General features: G+C 34.9%; 3 protein-coding genes across 4 annotated transcripts; 1 reads left to right on the top strand and 2 right to left on the bottom strand.

The window, feature by feature from the left end:
* Positions 1 to 332: 332 nt before the first annotated feature.
* LOC132605421 (probable glycosyltransferase At5g03795) lies at positions 333 to 5,216 on the bottom strand. The gene is made up of 4 exons (XM_060318573.1): positions 4,815 to 5,216; positions 3,464 to 3,675; positions 2,173 to 2,518; positions 333 to 1,373 (listed from the first exon to the last, which is right to left on the bottom strand). The coding sequence occupies exons 1-4, from the start codon at positions 4,971 to 4,973 to the stop codon at positions 696 to 698; spliced, it is 1,395 nt and encodes a 464-aa protein (XP_060174556.1). The 5' UTR covers positions 4,974 to 5,216; the 3' UTR covers positions 333 to 695.
* A 2,399-nt stretch (positions 5,217 to 7,615) lies between these two features.
* LOC132607150 (probable glycosyltransferase At5g03795) lies at positions 7,616 to 11,787 on the top strand. 2 transcript variants are annotated; one of them, XM_060320991.1, is made up of 4 exons: positions 7,616 to 7,943; positions 8,508 to 8,704; positions 9,491 to 9,836; positions 10,626 to 11,787. In XM_060320991.1, the coding sequence occupies exons 1-4, from the start codon at positions 7,737 to 7,739 to the stop codon at positions 11,292 to 11,294; spliced, it is 1,419 nt and encodes a 472-aa protein (XP_060176974.1). In that variant the 5' UTR covers positions 7,616 to 7,736; the 3' UTR covers positions 11,295 to 11,787. The 2 variants fall into 2 exon arrangements, with proteins under 2 accessions (XP_060176974.1, XP_060176973.1); XM_060320990.1 differs by having other exon boundaries at positions 7,619 to 7,943; positions 8,505 to 8,704.
* An 829-nt stretch (positions 11,788 to 12,616) lies between these two features.
* On the bottom strand, positions 12,617 to 18,445 carry LOC132607149 (threonine dehydratase 1 biosynthetic, chloroplastic). The gene is made up of 9 exons (XM_060320989.1): positions 18,017 to 18,445; positions 17,729 to 17,880; positions 15,551 to 15,730; positions 14,983 to 15,459; positions 14,228 to 14,476; positions 14,070 to 14,143; positions 13,649 to 13,766; positions 13,215 to 13,349; positions 12,617 to 13,100 (listed from the first exon to the last, which is right to left on the bottom strand). The coding sequence occupies exons 1-9, from the start codon at positions 18,306 to 18,308 to the stop codon at positions 12,960 to 12,962; spliced, it is 1,818 nt and encodes a 605-aa protein (XP_060176972.1). The 5' UTR covers positions 18,309 to 18,445; the 3' UTR covers positions 12,617 to 12,959.
* Positions 18,446 to 18,959: the final 514 nt, after the last annotated feature.

Here is an 18,959-nt window from a genome sequence, read left to right as displayed (position 1 = left end):
GTATCCAATAATACGCATAAAGTGCTTCCAAGAAATTTCACCGAGTTTCCTCCTTAAGGATTGTTCTTAACTTCTGACCCCGGTAATAGCTTGTTTAGATAATTGTTACATATCACATTATCTTCTATTGTATTATACTGTATTATTTTGATGAATACGATATTTATGCATATTACATTGTTTTTTGTCGTTCATAACCACGCACTAGCAATCTGAAGAATAAGCTTACAATATTATTAAAAAGGATAGAATACGAGGTAGAACTATTACAAAAAAGATAGGATTAAGGATAAACAATAGGGTATCTGTGCAGTTCCCCAATTCCTAAGGGTACTATTCCAAGACTAGCCCAACAGTTCCCAGCCCAACAAAAAGTAACCCAGTCCAACTTACCTGATGTCAATCCCACAAGAAATAAAGGCTCGTCTATGCCCTATTATGTGCATATTCCGGAACAGGGTTATCAAACTGTCACACCGTTGAACATTTCTATTCAATCGCAACAGACACTTCAGAGCAAATACATAACAGAATAGCTTTTATTATTTTGTATATGGTGCACAAGCATGAAGTATAATGATGTATATTGATCTATATTAGCGAAATCATAAATTGTAAAATATAATCCTCCAAAAAATAAAATAAATCTAAATGACAATCGACAGTTTCCTTTCTCACAAATCAAAACTGTTAATTCAAGTTTCATCCACATCACGAACTCGAAAATTGAGTCTTCGAAGCCAAATTGAATGAAGAATCATATGAAACACATCATATCGTTTTGGAGGAGAATTAACCTCAAAATGCCTCCTCATTTGAATCCCCCTCTTTTGCATCTCCAAATACTTTTCTTGAGGAATATCCATAAGAATTTTCTTGAGATTAGGAATATCCTTAACAGGAATTGTAACAGCAAATGTGTCCCAATCAAGAACATCACTAAAAGGTGTCACATAATTATCCTTAATTAGGACAGGTACACATCCCATGTAAAGTCCCTCAACCATTCTTGGACTTGCAACTTCATATCCACTTGGACATATACAATATTTGCTCTTTCTTATCATATCATAATATGAGACACCTTTTGGTAAGTACTTGTGAATTTGAACATCTTCATCTGTACTATTTTCCCAATGTTGTAATAAAATTGGCCTAATTGGTCCATGAAGACCTCCGGCAAAAAACACGAGAACAGGGCGGTCCGAGGGCGGAGGGCCGCCTAGGAGGCCTTTAGTTGTGCCTAGAGGAAGGTGGATTTCTGGAATTGAAACATCCTTTGTTGGATTGAAGTTTTCTGAGGTATTGGCATTGCATAGAGCTCTAATTGAGTTTTTGTACAAGTGTGGAATAGCAAAGGAAATTTCAGGCCCCTGTATATATCAACAATTCAATTAATGATCAGACACTATCATAAAAAAAAGGTCATATAAGACGATGCATATTATACGACGGTCTATAATGGACCATTATAAGTTTATAATCAAAATAATATTATAATCAACAAAGGATTAGCCACTATCAACATGTGTGACTTTGGCACTAGTTATAATCCAACATAATATATTAAAGTTTTAGATCTATTTAATTTTTTACTATAGCTTTACAAGAGCTGCCTCTGGTTCAAGTTTATGAGTTATCAATCATTATTTAGAATTAACTATTCAAAAGGAGGAAGAATTGAAGAGTATGGGGGGCCAAACACATGCAAGAAACGTATTTGAACTGCAATTAGTCCATTTACTCTATAAAGAAACATACTAGTAACACTTTTTGGAGAGAAACTAGATATTTTTAGCTTTGAAATGATGATTGTACTCCCTCCGTTCTAATTTGTTTGACACTATTCCCTATTAACACGATCCAAAAAAAAATGACAGATTTTTATATTTGTAGACAATAAATTTTTAACTTTGTATCTTAGCATAGCCTTAATGAAAAACATTCATAGCTATACAAATGTTATGACATGTTTAAGACCACACATTTTAAAAGTCTCATAGCCACACAAATGTTGTGACATGTTAAGATCACAGATTTTTAAGGAACTTCATTTTTTTCTTAAATTTATGTCAAGTCAAATTATGTGAAACAAAGGGAAATAACAAGTCTCCGTACTCCAAATCTAGTCATATTTATTTTTTCCAGAGAGAGCATTGTTTGGAAGCTTACCCAATCATGACAAGCAAGCATGAAATGATCAGCACCAAGGCTTCTATTCCAATAAGGATACTTTTGAGAAATGATATTGACATAATCCATTGCAGTGTTCTTCATAAGACCCCATTCATGTGAATCAACCACATATACGAATTGAGTTAACATTGTAACACTTAATGGGAGGAAGTACACATGTGCTTTGTTTGGATCTTCAGTTCGGAATTTGCTAACTTCCATTGCTTGAATAAAATAACCCTCAATAGCATATGTGTGCTTGCATGGACCAAAATGAAATACTGGGGGTTCCCCTTCATTGTACACATATATCTTGAATTTTTTCTCCATTTCCAAATAGCTCCTGCACTTTTAGAAATGAATCTAAGTTATATACTTGTAATAAACCAATTTTTTTAACACTATAGTATAATTTAACATGTTATATAATGAGTCAATTATCATTTTTATCAGGTTATCAATTAGTAATACTTATTACTAAAACTTACCTATATTTTATACTAGTTATAATTTTAATAGTGTACCAAGATAGGACGAGTCAATAACTTTTGTATACTTGATACTTTGTGATTTTTTCGTGTCAAAGTATAGATCCATATTAGCCACCTTCAAGACAGATAATGTGCACATTAAGATTCCTTTTATATTTTCCTAAATTCTGCTGATGAATGATGCCTTTCACAGCCAGCAAGTAACTGTAAATTTGGTTCCTAATTAACAAGAAAATCTGAAGACTATTTCTTCTCCCACTTACTTTTTTGGATTTTCATTTATGTAGTTATTTATGAGTTCAAATTTTATAAACTGACAATAGCTTAAAAAAAAAAAAACTTTTATGTTATTAAGTCACCTAAAAATACGTCCTTAGTATTAATTTATGTGGCGGTATTTGATTTGACACAAAATTTAAGAAAGAAAGGAAATTTTTTAAAACTTTTTGTCGAAAACAAGTTAGATACATTTGTGTAGCTATTACTACTTATTATGGGAAAAATGAAAATTTAAAAGTAAAATTATTTCTTAATAGAGAAATATGATATTCTTATTGGAATAGACAAAAAAAGAGAATATGATACATAAAGGGACTATAAGTAACTGCACCTAATAATTACTGGAAGTAGTTAGCGAGAAGATAAAGTAAATTACTTGCTAAGAGGACAAGTTACATTACACTTCTAGATATATATATCGTCGGACGTCAGTGTATGTAATAAGTTAAATCCTTTATTTATTTTTATAAATTTCAAGAGAAAGTAACTAGTAGTGAATGGTATAATATAATACATACCTGTGGAAGGCAGTAGCATTCAAGTACATAGGACCTTGAGGGATATACTCATCTTCTTCTGTCTGATTATTATTCCAACTTTTGTTTTCTCTTAATAATATTGCAGCTCGAGATTTTGCAAGGCCTGCTTCCAATTTCTCTAATTTGCTGTATCTTTTTGGTGCTGCTGAGCTCTTGGTTACATTAATAGGGACCTCGTCCTTCCGATTTACCTATAAAGTTAACAATAAACGAGCAATTAGCAAATGGTTCCTATTTATAATCAGCTCATAATTAAACTTCTAATACCATATAGTAATATGATCATGGTTCATTAAAATCTAAAGATAACGAGAATCCCAAAAATTATTTATTGGTATCTAACTATGACTTTTAAGGATTATTATGATGAAATCAGGGTCGAATGTACAGTTCGGTGTAGGGGTTCGACAAAATTAAGTAGCATGAATTTGTCTTAAAAAAATTGTTTATTATATACATATATTATTAATTAAGAACCAGTATCTCCAAAGGCGTGAAATTCTATTTAAACTCATAACTTCAAATCCTGCTCCGTATGAAATACAATGTTTGTTCGGCTGAACCTGACATTTTCTAAGTAGAAATTAGGTATATGCATGAAAATCACTAATAATTTGATAATAAATATCAAATTATGAACACATAATTTCAAAATTGTAATGGATTCAACGGTAAGAATATAAAGATTGAACCCATCAAATTTATATTTTGGATGGGCCTCTAAATATGACAGTTATAATTTGGCCCCTATCACATTGAAACCGGATAACAAAGAAAGCATATCAAGATCACAAGTTCTAACTCCTAAGCAAAGATTCTTTTGTACAAGGGCCATTAATGGATGGTATCAAATTCTTGATCAGGGAATTAAAACCAGCAATTAACAGCTCTAAAAATTCAGCTATTGATTTCATAGCTAGGGAGAAAAGATCGATTTTTTTATTTCCACAATGTTTATGGAATGAAGTATTGATCATCAAGATAGCAGTGGAAAATGCCTAGAAAAAGAACATGCACGGAGTAGGAAAAAACAACTATATGTCAAGATAAATTTTGGGTTATATGCTAAGCCTTTGCTCCAAGAATTTTAAATCAATCTGTAAAATCTTGACATATTGCCAAAAAAAAAAAAAAACAGTTTAAGTTATGTGACTATACTCTTCCGCTTCGCAATAAAATCAAGAACTCCACCATCAAAGTTCTTGAACTGGAAATTAATATCTTTACTCAACATATGGAATGACATTTTTTCAAAAGAAAAGAAGATGTACATAGTGAAGAATAAAAGTAAGTAAAAAAAGTACTTTAACATTTAGTAAATATAACTCACCGTTGTTGAAGAACCATTATTGAGAGTCTCTATATAATGATTAGAAGTTGATAGCCAAATTGAACCCTGTGGACCAGTGATAACAATAAAGACAGCGACCAAAAGCAATGGCAAAATAAACCATAAACCCCTTAAGGAGTTTGAAGACCATGTCATCATTCTTCTTTTTCTTCTGTTCTTATTTTTTCCCTTTTACCTTTCTTGTTCCTTTGTGGGATTTGATTGATTTTGTTAGAGTTTTTTATAAACAATAAAGAGACTGACGACAGATGGAATGAAAGAGAGAAAAAGGCAAAGTTATGGTGGCAGAAAGTTCTAAAGTTTGGCTTTGGTATGTCATGTGGTATTTCTCAGGCAAAAATATGGTAACTAATAGATTCCTTACCATTTTAGTGTGCAATGTATATCTACCTTTATTATTGTAATCCCTCTCTTTTTAATATCTCCAGATTTTGCTTTTTACCTTTAGGAAAAGTGCAACTGAGAGATACTCAGAAAAAAGTGATCGGACTATTTCACTTCTTTAATATAAAAAAATAGTGTTCACCACTTTTCGGTTTTGTATTTAAAAAATAATTATTACTCCCTCCGTCCATTTTATTTGTCCGTCATATTAAAAGCAGATGTCCACTTTTACTTGTCCAGTTTGAAAAACCAACACAAAATTTATCACCTATTCCCTAGTTTACCCTTATTATAACTATATATATAATCATTTCTCAAAGCATTTAACTTATTATATTCAAAGAGTGATACAGTAAACTTATTATTTTATTAATTATTTTTCAAGGGGCGTGTCAAGTCAAACATAGACAAGTAAAAATAAATAGAGGGAGTATGATTGGGTGATTTACAAGAATAATCTTGAAGGTGGGTGATCTTGAACTTTTAACCCCACTTACCTAATGAGCGGAACTTCAAGTTTATAGTATACAAACTTTGCCCAAGGCAATATTTTTGACTTTTGACTTAGAAGTTTGCCCATGAGACAACCAAAGAACAAAAGTTTAAGACCCAATTTTCAAGATCATGGAGTATAATTTTCTATTCTGAGTTTTAAAGCTCAAAAGTAAAACTTCAAGATATGTAGAATTATATAAAACCTCGTTAAAGTAATTATTTTTCAATTACAATGGCAAAAAAATAACTATTTGTGATTTTCAGTGAACTCATCCCACTATGAATGTGATTCAAGTCATCAAAGGTTCTATTCAAGGGAATCCAAATTAAGTTTTTTAATTTGGAATTTTTATTTAGAACTGCAACCTAGCTAGTATTGTCACAATTTCACCCTCTATAACTTAAGGGACCATTTGGTTAGACGATTAAGAAAAATAATTCCTTTCATAAAATACCTGCACGAACTAATATAGTGTTCGGTTGTAAAGCATCGATTAGAAAAAATCATTCTAGCATAACTAATGCATTATTTGGTTAATTGCATCAATGAAAAATAATTCTGCGTCAACCAATTAATGCAAGATTTGGTTCGTGGTAAATACCCCCATTAAACTATACATGAGTGATGTATTATTTTATGTATGATAGATTATGAATAATAATATATGTATCAATACATGGATTAACATATCCTTAGTAGGTAATTCTTACATAATATACCTACATACTATTCACAACATGACAATACTTACATTATTATTCATGGGATACAATATACTCCATATTAATGTACCGAAAAAGAAAAATATATATATATAAGAGTATATATTACTATATTCAGCTCCTTAAACAATCTATACATTGTAATCCCTGCATAATTAGATTGTAAACTAAATGACCTCTAGTCATTACATGGTTTGATTCTGGTTGGACTCAGAATCAGACTGTTCGAAGCAGTTTTGTTCAATTTCAAGATAAACCGAATTATACATAACCAAGCACATGCCTACTTAGAAATACTTATCATTTCTACCCAAGAGGAACTATGGGATGTTGAAAATATATCATGTTTTAAGTTAGACAATTCTTAACTTGAAGCCTTTTTTTCCATGTCCAAATAAGCTTATTTGTCATAAGTTGGTAATCGTATAATTTTGTCTACCAAACATAGACAAATAAAAAAAATCATCTAGTATGTGTTAACTCTATTAAATTTGAACCGATTTCTTATGGATATGGATTGTTGTTTACCTCATTTACTATTATGCCGCATCCTTGGATGCTAATAAGAAGGAAGATAATAAAGTCGAGCAAAAAGATTTAAGTTAATACACTGATAATTAAAGAAAATTACACCGTGGGTATAATTAACCTATTATAGTTGTTTACTTACAAATCAATGCACTTTATTGAACGGAGTTATATGGAGTCATATGCAATTATGTTTTAATTGACTTGATTGTTTTAATTTCTTTTACCCTGTCAATGTATAGACAAGGGCCGAGCTAAAGTATTGTGTACCAGTTCGGATAAACACACTATCTTTTGCTTAGGCTCTATATTTGTATTAGGAAATTCATTAATTTTAATTGCTAACCCATCAACTAAAACAGTTACGAATTTGGTGATAAGTTCAACCAATAAAGACATAAACTTCGTTCAAATCCTAGATCGTGGATGTGTATAGATCATACACCCTAAATAAGAATAGGCCAAGTAGAGTAGGCCCAGTTAGTTATTTTTCTCATTATTTGCATGGAGATTTGCAATTTGTTGACAAATTATGAGTAGCAAAGAAGCATGACAATTGGCAAGAGGCCTATGGCATGGACCCTTTGTGAAGTGACATAAATATACTAGGAATATAGTTGATTCCTTATCTTTCACTTCACCTTTTAAAAGTCGAAATAAAACGGACACGCCAAGAAGTGTATATGTTTACATAATATACAAGTTTTGTCTTTTTGCTGGATAATAACTGAGTTTAGTGAGTAACTGAAAGAAGAGAAGTTAAGAAAAAAAATGGACTTGATCTACAATTATCGTCTTCCTTCAAGAGTTTTGTGGCTAATTTTAGTGCCATTATTACTAGTGGGTGCATGGTATTTGGGTGTACAGAGTTCAAAAAGCTCTTTTTTGGTCCTTTCTTCTCAGCCTTCTGATAAAAAGTTTACATCTACTAACCTCTCTGCTACTGTAGAAACGGAATTGGCAAAGGATCAATTACCGGTAAGCCCATTTCTTGTTTTCTTCAACTAATTAAAAAGACAGCCCAGTTCACTAAGAATCAGCGTCGAAGTCAGAAATTTCGTTTAAGAACGTTTTAGTGGAATTTCATTTTATTCCGCCTTTTTAAAATAGTAAGAGGGGAGTTGAGTAAAATATCCTTGTCTAGTCTTGCAAACCCCTTATTTTGTACTGCTCAGTTCTTGAAAGGATATACTTTCAAGGTTTGATATGTATGTATAAAAGGGTACTTTCAAAAACCAATATACACAGTATAATTTTCCGACAAAGGGTGTCCAAGAGGCCATCCTCCGCATACACAGCTGCGCCCATGCCAAGCATCCGGCATGCATGTAGGGTTTTGGAAAGGGTCGCACCTCGAGGAGGCGTAATGCAGGAAGCATACCCCGATACAAGCATGAGTGGCTGATTCCACTTTTTCAGCTACATATGCTAATCTTTTCCCCTGAAATATGGATATAAGTGAATTGCTTTCTCTTGTTCTCTTTGTATTTTTTTTATTTGTGAAAATAGTTAATTTTAGTGTAATGTTGTTATATGTAGAAGCAAGTTGGCTTAGATGATACAAGGGAGGAAGCGCAGATGATTTCTTCCAAGAAAAAGTTGAGCAATTTAGAGAGGATTGAAGCTGGTTTGGGACAAGTGAGGGCTGCCATAAAAGCTCAGAGTAGAAGTCGAACATTAGATGACCCTGAATATGTCCCTAAAGGTCCATGTTATTGGAACCCCAGTGCCTTCCACAGGTATTAGCAAGCCAATTAGCATATCTTTTGAATATGTTCTATTTATGTGACGAATTCAGAATTTATACGTTGTGAGTTCTGAGTTGAAAGAGTGGGTAGTGAAATGTTTATCTTATTCAACTTACATGCAGGGGCGCACTACCTTTGGTGAAGGGGGATCAACTGAATCCCCTTCGCCGGAAAATTAGACCATACAAAAGGGTAAAATATTTTTTGTGATATTTTTACATTTTTTTTTTTAAAACGCACGACTCAAATTCTGGCTTCGCAACTGCCTACATGTGTTATTTTGGCATATGAATAAGTTTTTAACTCAAAATACTAAGTTCTGTTGAACCACGGATGTATTGTTGGATAGGCCACTATTCTATCTGATGAACATGTAGTTCTAGGCCATTTGCTTCTTTGCTTAAAAGAATTTAATTAAGACTTCAAGATTAATTATTTTTTAGGCTTTGGGTCCTAGGTTGCAAATTTATTTCACTAGCTTTTCCTTAGAGTAAACTATAGTATAACACTAGGAAAGACTAGTTCTCATAAATACTAGTAGAACAATTTGCTGTTAACATGCATTCTGCATTTATATTGATAATTTTTGCTGCTTGCATTGATAGTCTGAGTCTATGTTGCTCGGACTCTTCAAAAATGACACCTGGTGTGTGTCCGATCCTCCAAAAGTAGTGCATTTTGGAAGATCCGACACAAGCGCAGTAACATTTTTGAAGAGTCCGAAGAACAGAGTTTTGAGTACAGGTTTCTTGAATTTTTGGCTACTGAATTTTGCAGGAGCTACTTGGAAATGGAAAAACATTTCAAGATTTACGTATACGAGGATGGCGAACCCCCTGTTTTCCATTATAGTTCAAGTGAAGGTATCTTAGGAATTGAGGGGATTTTGATTAATCAGATTGAACTTAGCAAATTTCGGACGAATGATCCTGAGAAAGCTCATGTTTACTTCCTTCCATTCAGTGTGTATTCCATTGTAAGCTATGTTTATGTTGTTGATTCTCATGAATGGGACCCTATGAAGAATACAGCTTCTGATTATATTGATAGCATCTCCAGAAAATACACTTATTGGAATAGAAGCCTTGGATCTGATCATTTCATGCTTGCTTGCCATGATTGGGTAAGAAACCTCAGCTTTTTTTCAAGGGTTAGATTTACTCTTCTATTGTACGAAATATCTTGATTGAGGTCATTCACACCTTGTTGTTAGCAAATTGTCTCGTATTTGCCCTTGATCTTAACCGAGCTCCAACCGAAATATGACGAAGGGTAAACCATAGTCTGAAGTAAAGGGGAAAATTTGGACCTTTTTCGTGGAATCCACCCAGACTACGTTGTAACTTTGTTAAAGTCAAGGGCCAAGACAAGATGATTTGCTGACAGTCATTCCCTTTTTCTAGAACTATTCTAGTACTAAAAGGCAATTGAAGAAAAGCATCAACACACCAAAAAAAAAAAAAAAAAACCTTCGTAAAGCAAATGCCTAAGTAGGCGTTTGGCCATATATACCAAAAATAAATTTATTTTTTTTTGGAATTTTTGAAGTTGGATTTGTGTTTGGCCATAATTTTTGAAATTGTACTTTTTGGTGAAATGTAGTTGTAAAAAAGTGAAAAAAAATTGAAAAACAAGTTTTTTGAGTTTTTGGTATTCCGGAATACAACTTCAAGTTATATTCGGAATATTTATGGCAAAACGCCCAAAAGTGAAAAAAGTGAAAAAAAATCCGGAAAAAAGTTAATAATTTTTATGGCCAAACGGCACCTAAGAATCACAGTTCATTAACCCATTTTTGGGCAGCATTTGCTTGGTAAATGGTAGGTCTTGAGATCATTCTGATATTTTCTTGAATGTACATGAGTTAATATATTACTTCCTCAAGTCTTTCTAAGTTACAGCTATATTGCAGGCTCCTGAAATTTCAACCGCCGTTCCATACTTGTACAAGAACTCAATTAGAGTACTATGCAATGTGAATACTTCGGAGAGATTCAATCCTTCAAAAGATGTAACTTTGCCAGAAATCTATCTACCTCATGGTTCACTGAAAGGCTTAATTGGAGGGCCATCTCCGTCCCAGCGTTCTGTTTTAGTCTTTTACGCTGGAGGTATTCATGGCTACATCAGGCAAGTACTAATGGAACAGTGGGGAAAGAATGATGATCCACAAGTCGAAATTCACGAGTACCTTCCTAAGAATGTTTCATATTATGGCATGATTAGAAAGAGCAAGTACTGTATTTGTCCTAGTGGTTATGAAGTGGCAAGTCCAAGAATGGTTGAGGCACTTTATATGGGATGTGTTCCAGTACTATTGAAGGATCATTATGTTGCACCTTTTAGTGATGTGTTGAATTGGGGAAGTTTTGCTGTTGAAATGACTTCAAGTGATATACCTAATTTGAAGAAAATCTTGATGGCAATACCTCAAAAAAAGTACAACAAAATGCAGAGGAGAGGAAAAACAGTAAGGAGGCATTTTGAGGTCAATTTTCCTCCTAAAAGATATGATGTTTTTCATATGATTCTTCATTCAATTTGGCTCAGAAGGCTCAATATTCAAGTCCATGATACGTGAACGACTCACAGGCAGATCTAGGGTGGGCTCTACAAGTTCAGCTGAACACACTGCTTTTGGCTCAAACTAGGTATACATGTGCAGAATTTTTTTAAATAACACGTACAATAAGATCACACTCATTCTGAATTCACTGACTCTATCTTGAATTCGCCTCTGGAACGATTATTCCTATTTCGGTGAGGGAATCACTTGCAATTGTATGACAATTGTGGTGACGGTTCATCACTACCATTGATCATGTGAAGATGAGGTTGCAGTTTTGGCATGTTTTGAGTAACACCCAATTGTTGTGGTAGAAATGTTCATTATTCATGTTAAGTTGTATGATTCATGCCGTTTAACAAGTTTAATTAAGGTGTAGGAGAGTCCACTGGTTTGTTGTTCAGTCAATTGAAATCCCTTTCATAAATCTGTCAAATTTCTACTCTTGAAGTAACTGTCAACAGTCAACACTATTGTACTTTAGCACTATAATTCAATTACCCACGAACACTTCTGATTAACAATATTAAACTGTCAACAATCTGTGGGTTGCTGCACTCAACCCCCAAGGGACTCAATGCCCTCACTGAGGTTAGCTCCACCATTCTACTATGAGAGATACCAGCTTTGATACCACCTTGTGACGGACAGGTACAACTGCCAAGTTATTGATTTGCCCTGGCCAAACCTTTCGGGGGCCCTATTTTTTTTCCCTTGGGCTTTAACCTAAGCGCCACAACAGTTGAATTCGGGAGCTCACCCTTTATGGTCCCGAACTTGCTTTCCCATTTCAATGTGATATTTGCAAACGCCTATATAACAGCCTATACACTGCAAACGGTTGAACACGAAATGCTGATGTGGGGGATTAGGGCATTTTTATTAGCGAGATATCATATTTGGTATAAGGCGTGACATGAGAGAATTAGCTATAATGTATGATGACTAGTACCTGTAGTTGATGCTCTAAAGAAGAATGAAAACTGTAACAAGAGAAGCATGAACTATGGGAAAAGGGGTGCATTTGAAGAAGTGTTTCTAAGCTTCTAATACTGTACTTGTTCACGTGTTGGCCAAGTTTTACAGAAAGTTCTCATCCTCAGAGTAAGCAAACTTTATTTTATTTTATTTTGTTTACAGAAAGTTCTCGTCTTTAGGTTCTTTTGCTCTTAAAAAAGGATTAACCTTGGGTTTCACAACTGTGTCAAGACGGGACATCTCTTCCAAAGTGTGAACTATTTTCCTCTACGAGAAAAATTCTTTAAGATTCAAATGCAAACACCCCCGGAAAAAAGAAAAAAAAATGGCAAAATCGAAAGCAAAGATAAAGACCAACATAAAACAGAAACCTTTTTAATTGAAACACATGATGAAGTTGGGATTGAAGACCAAAGTTGAAACGCAAGAGACAACTCCTAAAATTAGCTTTAAAGTGAAATGGTTTTGTTCATGGAACTAGAGGCCTTTAGATAACTTACAAATAGCTATATACACAAGATAAGACTAGCCCAAAATTATCTAGTACACTTGGTCTATGAAACAAGCATCTTCCATTGACAAGGAGGATTCAGAATGATCTGACTAACCAGGCGAAAGTGAAGTCGGCGAATACCACTTTATTTTCTTTGTAGTGTCTCAGCAACTAGATCCCAGAACAAGCCATAACATACAGCACATTTTTCAATGCATTATGATCTGGAATGCCTCATTGAGACTCTCCACTGCATATTCATAACCAAGACTGTCTGCCCGTCCCTGGAACTCATCTACCTCATCCTGTGGAACTTGGATCCCGACTAGCACATTTGCACCAGTATCTCCCTTCCAGGACGAAAGAAAAGATAGAACAAATTACTTCAATATACTAGAAGATAAACTACAGGCCAGCACCAACAAAGGGAAGAATGGAAGTAGAAAAATGAGATTCCTTGTTACCTGTGCACGATAATGAAACAAACTTATATTCCAACGCGGGCTGAAAGCATCTAAAAACTTCATCAGAGCACCGGGCTTCTCGGGAAAAGTGAATCGACACAAAAGCTCATCATGAACATTTGTTCTACCACCCATCTGGGGAGAGAGAGAGAGAGAGAAGATCAATATCCAATGAACACCGCATAATGCAAGAAACCAAGTAGAACAAAAGCAAACATCTCGTCACCTAGACGAAGTTAAACCTAATCTCTCGATAATCTACTCTTTAAGAATTAAAAATCTCAAGAGACGAAAACATTATTTTATTGGATTAATTGTCATTGGGTTTCTTAACATACTAGTAAAAGCTATACTATTCGAACGAATGGAGTACCTACACATGCAGTTTTATACTAAGGATTATATCAATATGATAAAGAGACTTAAAGCATTACCAAATGCCGTAGATGATCTTTGACCAAATCATTGTTTGTAAGATTAATGGTTTGCAGATCTGCTGATTCCATCCTCTCCACCATTCCTTCAAGTTCTAATTTTGTGTGAAGACCAACACTGCGCATTAAAAAAAAGGCCATGAAACAATGAATAAAACTAGCTTTAATTAAAATTCAAATATAGTAAGACTGGTTCTTAAAGGCCATGAAACAATGAATAAAACTGGCTTTAATTAAAATTCAAATTTAGTAAGACTGGTTCTATCACAGGTTATAACAGATTGATAGAGAGGCAAATAACTAGGAAATATTTAATAATTCGTTGATGTCTTTTCATGAAAAAAGTAATTAGTGTTAATAAATAATAAAATTAACACTAAAATGACCCAAAAATCTCTTTAAAAGATCAAGGAGAGCTTGCCTGTAAAGTACTAGAGCTCTTTCTTTATCAGAATTGTATCTGTACTTGAATTCAGTGATATTCATTGGTCCTACCTGTCATCAAGTATATTCTTCAGTCTGCTAGTCAAAAGAGCGCTACTTACTAAATATCAATATTAAGTGCTCAAGGTGACCAACCATTTCAGCGAACTTTTTAAAGCTCCCTGACTCTTCTGGCATAAAAGTAGCAAGAACAGCTTCCCTCTGTCTACCAACATCTGCGAGTTCAGTTACCAATCTAAGTCTGTCAAAGTTCATGTTGGCTCCACTAGTTATTGCTACTACGTTTTCACCCTTCAGGCCATAGTACTTGCAGTATGCCTCAGCTCCAGCAAGAGCAAGTGCACCTGCAGGCTCTAGTATGCTTCTTTTCTCTTCAAACATATCCTATCCAAAGGAGCAATGAACTGTCACTTCAAAAGTTTAATAACTCACGCATAAAAGGCTTTCTTGCCAACAGATAATATAGACTTGCTGCATGAAGAATGATCAGGTATATATCAAAAAGCATTTCCATTCGACAGAACTTGGGGACAGAAGTTCTATGTTGGTTTCAACTTCATAGCTTACTCGAATTTTTTATACTTTTTCCAGAATGTTTCATTTTCTTTTACGACTCATATTCTTTCTTAAACGAACCCACTCCATGCCATCTTTTAAAGCATTGCTACATAGCATCACCATATATAACACAAGAGGGCGGAACAAAGTTGAAAAGTGTGATACTTTATTGCAAAGAAAGAGAGGTAGCTGACAAAAATTGTTCAACTGTAAGTCTAACTTGACCGGTAGTGCTTCAAGGAGCACATATGTAGGCTTTGAGAAATTTAGTCCTTGGTAAAAGATTTGATCCAGATGAAGAGTAACATGAAAAATAAAAAATGATGGCTAACCTTTATAGATGCACATATAGCATCACGACCAACTAGGACTACGCCATCTATTAATTCCTTGCAGATACGATAAGTTTCTTCACCAACCGTTTTAACAGCTACACCATCTGCAAAACCCCCAACTTGGTCCAGCATTACTCTCTGACCATGCTGCAATGATAATGCCATTGCATTTGCATCAAGGGGTTCAACTCCAATAATCTTTATATCAGGGGCAACCCTCTTCAAATAAGCAGCAATACCGGCTATAAGACCTCCTCCTCCAACAGGCACAAAGATTGCATGAATGTTTTCTTTGAGTTGGCGATTTATCTCCATTCCTACGGTACCTTGCCCTGTGATGACATCTGGGTGATCAAAAGGAGGGATGAATGTGCGGCCTTCAGCTTCGGCCCGCTCTTTGGCGTATGCTTGAGCTTCATCATATGAGTCCCCCACTAGAACAACAGTGGCACCCAATCTCTTAACTGATTTCCACTGCACAATTGGAAGAATGGATAAGCTTAAAATAATGGGAGTCATTCAAAACGAAGCTATCAAACCAAAAATGTAATTCAACAATCCTAACTTTAATGTCTGGTGTAGTAACAGGCATGGCAATCACAGCATCACAGCCGAGTCTCTGAGCGGATAATGCAACACCTTGTGCATGGTTTCCAGCTGATGAGCATATAACCCCTCTTTCCAACTGCTCCCTAGGCAGTTTTGCCATCATATTGTAAGCTCCTCTGATTTTGAACGAGAAGACCTGTCAATATGTGTACATCAGATTTACCGTGCCAAAGATTTGTATTTCGTTTCTTTCTTCTTCTTTTTTGGTGGTGGTGGTTGTGGGGGTTTTTTGTGTGTGTGTGTTGGGGGGGGGGGGGGGGGGGGGGGAGTTGTTAAGAAATTTTCAGCAGAATAACAGCCTACAGAAGTGGAACAAGCTTTAACTTTTCCATGTCAAAAGTGTACAGGAATAATATGTAGGGGAACAAATTCCCTTTGGCTTTATCCAAAAAAGGATAAAAAGGACTTGATCCCCTTGATCTAGGACACAGAAATTTAAGGTTGAGCTGAATAAGAAACCAGGCAAGCTCACATACTCATAAAGCTGAACATCAACTAATCCACGAAAATGCAGCATCAATAGCAGACAAATTCTGGTCCGAGTCCAGAATCAATCAGCTAAGCACAAACCCACTATCTATTTTGCCTTATCTTTTCTTAGGTACTTAACCTCATCTAACCCCAACAAGAAAAGCCCTAAATCATCCCAAAGTTTAACACCAGTGGATCAAAGCCAAAGGACTAACAGATTAGAGCCAATTTCCTCTTTGGGTCTTTGTGGAGAAAAACTGTGATAAGAGAAAAATGTCTATCGTGCACATTTTTAAGCAATCGGATCACAGTAAAGTGACTTATAAAGATTCCTTAAATTTCAAATATTTGAAGCATAATCAAAGTAGAACGAGACGATCGTTGAACAATTTAGAATCTTACTATCAAAATACAAAAAGAATAAATTACAAGAATATTTTGCATAGAAAAATATTCACTAATCAAGATCCAACAACTTGAGCAAATATTCAAATAATTAAGATCCAAAGCAACCTGACTTTTCCACTAGCCCCCAGCCCAGGAGGAAGCCCAACTGCTTCACTTTCCACAGACTATCTTAAAGGTACAACGGATATATAATAACTTATAGATTTCTGAACATCTCTGGCATATCTCTGCAGCCCGCTAATTGTCACTCCATGGAAATCCATATCTAAGCAAGGACCTCATCCCAAAACACAACCACAAAAGAAATCCCTCTCCTTACGTGATTGCTCTGTACATTAAGGTATAGCACCCAATTTAGTCCTAATCCATTTCCCGACCTTCCAACCACAAAAGCAAACGCCAAATTCCCAAAACTTGCTCTTGGTATAGCTAGAAGCCTCAACTTTTCCAAAACCAGTCAGTTCAAAGAACAGAACAATCCTGACAGGACAGTCTTATTCAGTGAATTACATTGCAACTCCACAGGGAAAGGCAAAGAGAGTTGAAGCTACATCAGCCATTTGATAAGGTTATTGGTTCCAGACATTAAAGAGAATAGAAATGCAAACAGTAGCTAAATCACTAACTATCAGAAGTACTTCAGGACAATTTTGACTGTATTTTACCACAAAAGGGCTGCTGCATAATGTTTCAGCTGATTTTTTTTTTTGAAAAAGAAAAAAGAGAACTGAAGACACGCAAACTTTGCCGTGGATTCTCTTATCCAGGTTTGGAACTTTTCTTTTCTTTTCTTTTTCCTTTGGGCAGGGGGTGGAAAGAAGGTGAGATAGTAGTGTCTTCTAAACATCTTCCACCACAAGTCAAGGCGTAACCAAACACTATTAAATCATCTCTTTCAGAAGATTTTTTGACATACCAAATTCTCTCTTAGTAACAAAAATTTACAGTTAAAATATTAGTTCTAAAGATATTCCATTTACACAAAATCAACAACTACTACACCTCAATTCCAATCTTAAACCTTCACTAGTTAAAGAATGACAAGTCCAACAATGAATACACGAGTTGATTTCTCATATGGTCACCTTAATCTCAATCTTAAACCTTCTTGATTCCTAATTTCTTCAACAAAGAAAGTGACTTTCTAATAACGGAGAAATCAACCCGTGAATAAACCTATCAATTGGTAGAGAAAGTCACTTTCTAACAAAAACTCAAACTTTTAACAATTTTTATAAAAAAAAAAAATACATACAGGCTGAAGATCTTCTCTTTTAAGCCACACATTAACTCCAAGCCTTTCTGACAGCTTAGGCGCTTTCTGTAAAGGCGTCTCATAAGCTACATCATACACTTTCGACGATAAAATGTTCGTCAAATACTCGTATCCAGCCACACCACCAGTACCTAAAAAAGGGCAAGCATTATACATAATATATCAACCTCGCACGAAGTGTATAAGTATGGGCTACGAAGTGTATAAGTATGGGCTACGTGGCTTAAATATTTTCAATAATTAGACATAGAGCGTAATTTTCCTTACCTAAAACCGGAGTATTCGGTATCAAGTAACCCGGTTCACACTGCAACTCGCTCGTAGAAACTCGTAATAACGGAGCCGAAGGTGCCGTTACCGGTGACGCCGGTAACGGTTCCGTTACGGTAGAAGTTGGAGATGATAAGATCTCCGTTGCCTTAGCACGAATAGATGTCTTTTTTTTGGTTTTCCTTGTTACGGAGGTGTTAATGGGGATAATGACGGACGTTGACGGCGAGAATTCGGGACGGAGGTAGGAGTTTAATGGTTTAACGGCGGTGAAATGAAGAACCTCCATTTTTCACGTGTAATGGAGATTAAATGTGTAAGTTATGGAATTGGTGGTGGCCGGACACGTGGATATTTATTTATTTTTCCCGGCGGCTGAGGAGGTTGTTGGTCAAGGGTTATAGCTTGAGGAAGGAGAAATGGCAAATGGATTTTGTACTCTATTTATAGAGGTAAGCAAGGCCCTGTTTGTGATTAAATTCATTGAATGAACTGTAGAGTGTGGGAACCTTAACTGCTGAGGCAACAGATGAGTGAAGAAAGATATTTTTTTTTATTCAAATCGTAAGAGGTCAAGAAATTTTATTTTCTTAGTAAAAAAGTTAATTTTGGGAAAATTTTCATTTTTTCTCTTTTACAATTTGCAATATTAGAAATTTCCGTCCCAATTTAAGGGGTCATTTGGTTGGTGGATGGGATAGATAATTATATTTTATGAGTTGGGATATTTTAGGGAATTTAGTTATCCCACTTTTTATATGAAACAACTAATATCACCATTTTAGTATAAATAGTGGGATAAAATAATTATGGGACTAATCAGTATCAGCAACTAAACACAGGATGAAATAATCTCATAGGTTATTCCCGAATTATTATTCTTATCCCACTAACCAAATAATCCTTAAGTGTTTTAATTTGACTGGACATAAAATTTAAG

The sequence above is a fragment of the Lycium barbarum genome, chromosome 8 (assembly GCF_019175385.1).
Source record: "Lycium barbarum isolate Lr01 chromosome 8, ASM1917538v2, whole genome shotgun sequence".
Lineage (NCBI taxonomy): Eukaryota > Viridiplantae > Streptophyta > Magnoliopsida > Solanales > Solanaceae > Lycium > Lycium barbarum.
Note: the sequence above shows the minus strand (reverse complement) of the source record. Positions and strands in the feature narration are given on the sequence as shown.

Excerpts from the sequence above, each read along its gene's own strand:
- LOC132605421 (XM_060318573.1), bottom strand. The coding sequence starts at position 4,973 with ATGATGACATGGTCTTCAAACTCCTTAAGGGGTTTATGGTTTATTTTG. Across the intron at positions 3,676-4,814 it reads ATAATGGTTCTTCAACAACG|GTAAATCGGAAGGACGAGGT; the intron begins GTGAGTTATATT and ends TTAACTTTATAG. Across the intron at positions 1,374-2,172 it reads TGCTTGCTTGTCATGATTGG|GGGCCTGAAATTTCCTTTGC; the intron begins GTAAGCTTCCAA and ends TGATATATACAG.
- LOC132607150 (XM_060320990.1), top strand. The coding sequence starts at position 7,737 with ATGGACTTGATCTACAATTATCGTCTTCCTTCAAGAGTTTTGTGGCTA. Across the intron at positions 7,944-8,504 it reads TGGCAAAGGATCAATTACCG|AAGCAAGTTGGCTTAGATGA; the intron begins GTAAGCCCATTT and ends TGTTATATGTAG. Across the intron at positions 8,705-9,490 it reads AACCCCAGTGCCTTCCACAG|GAGCTACTTGGAAATGGAAA; the intron begins GTATTAGCAAGC and ends TGAATTTTGCAG.
- LOC132607149 (XM_060320989.1), bottom strand. The coding sequence starts at position 18,308 with ATGGAGGTTCTTCATTTCACCGCCGTTAAACCATTAAACTCCTACCTC. Across the intron at positions 14,144-14,227 it reads TTAAAAAGTTCGCTGAAATG|GTAGGACCAATGAATATCAC; the intron begins GTTGGTCACCTT and ends ACTTGATGACAG. Across the intron at positions 13,350-13,648 it reads AAGATCATCTACGGCATTTG|ATGGGTGGTAGAACAAATGT; the intron begins GTAATGCTTTAA and ends CTCTCTCCCCAG.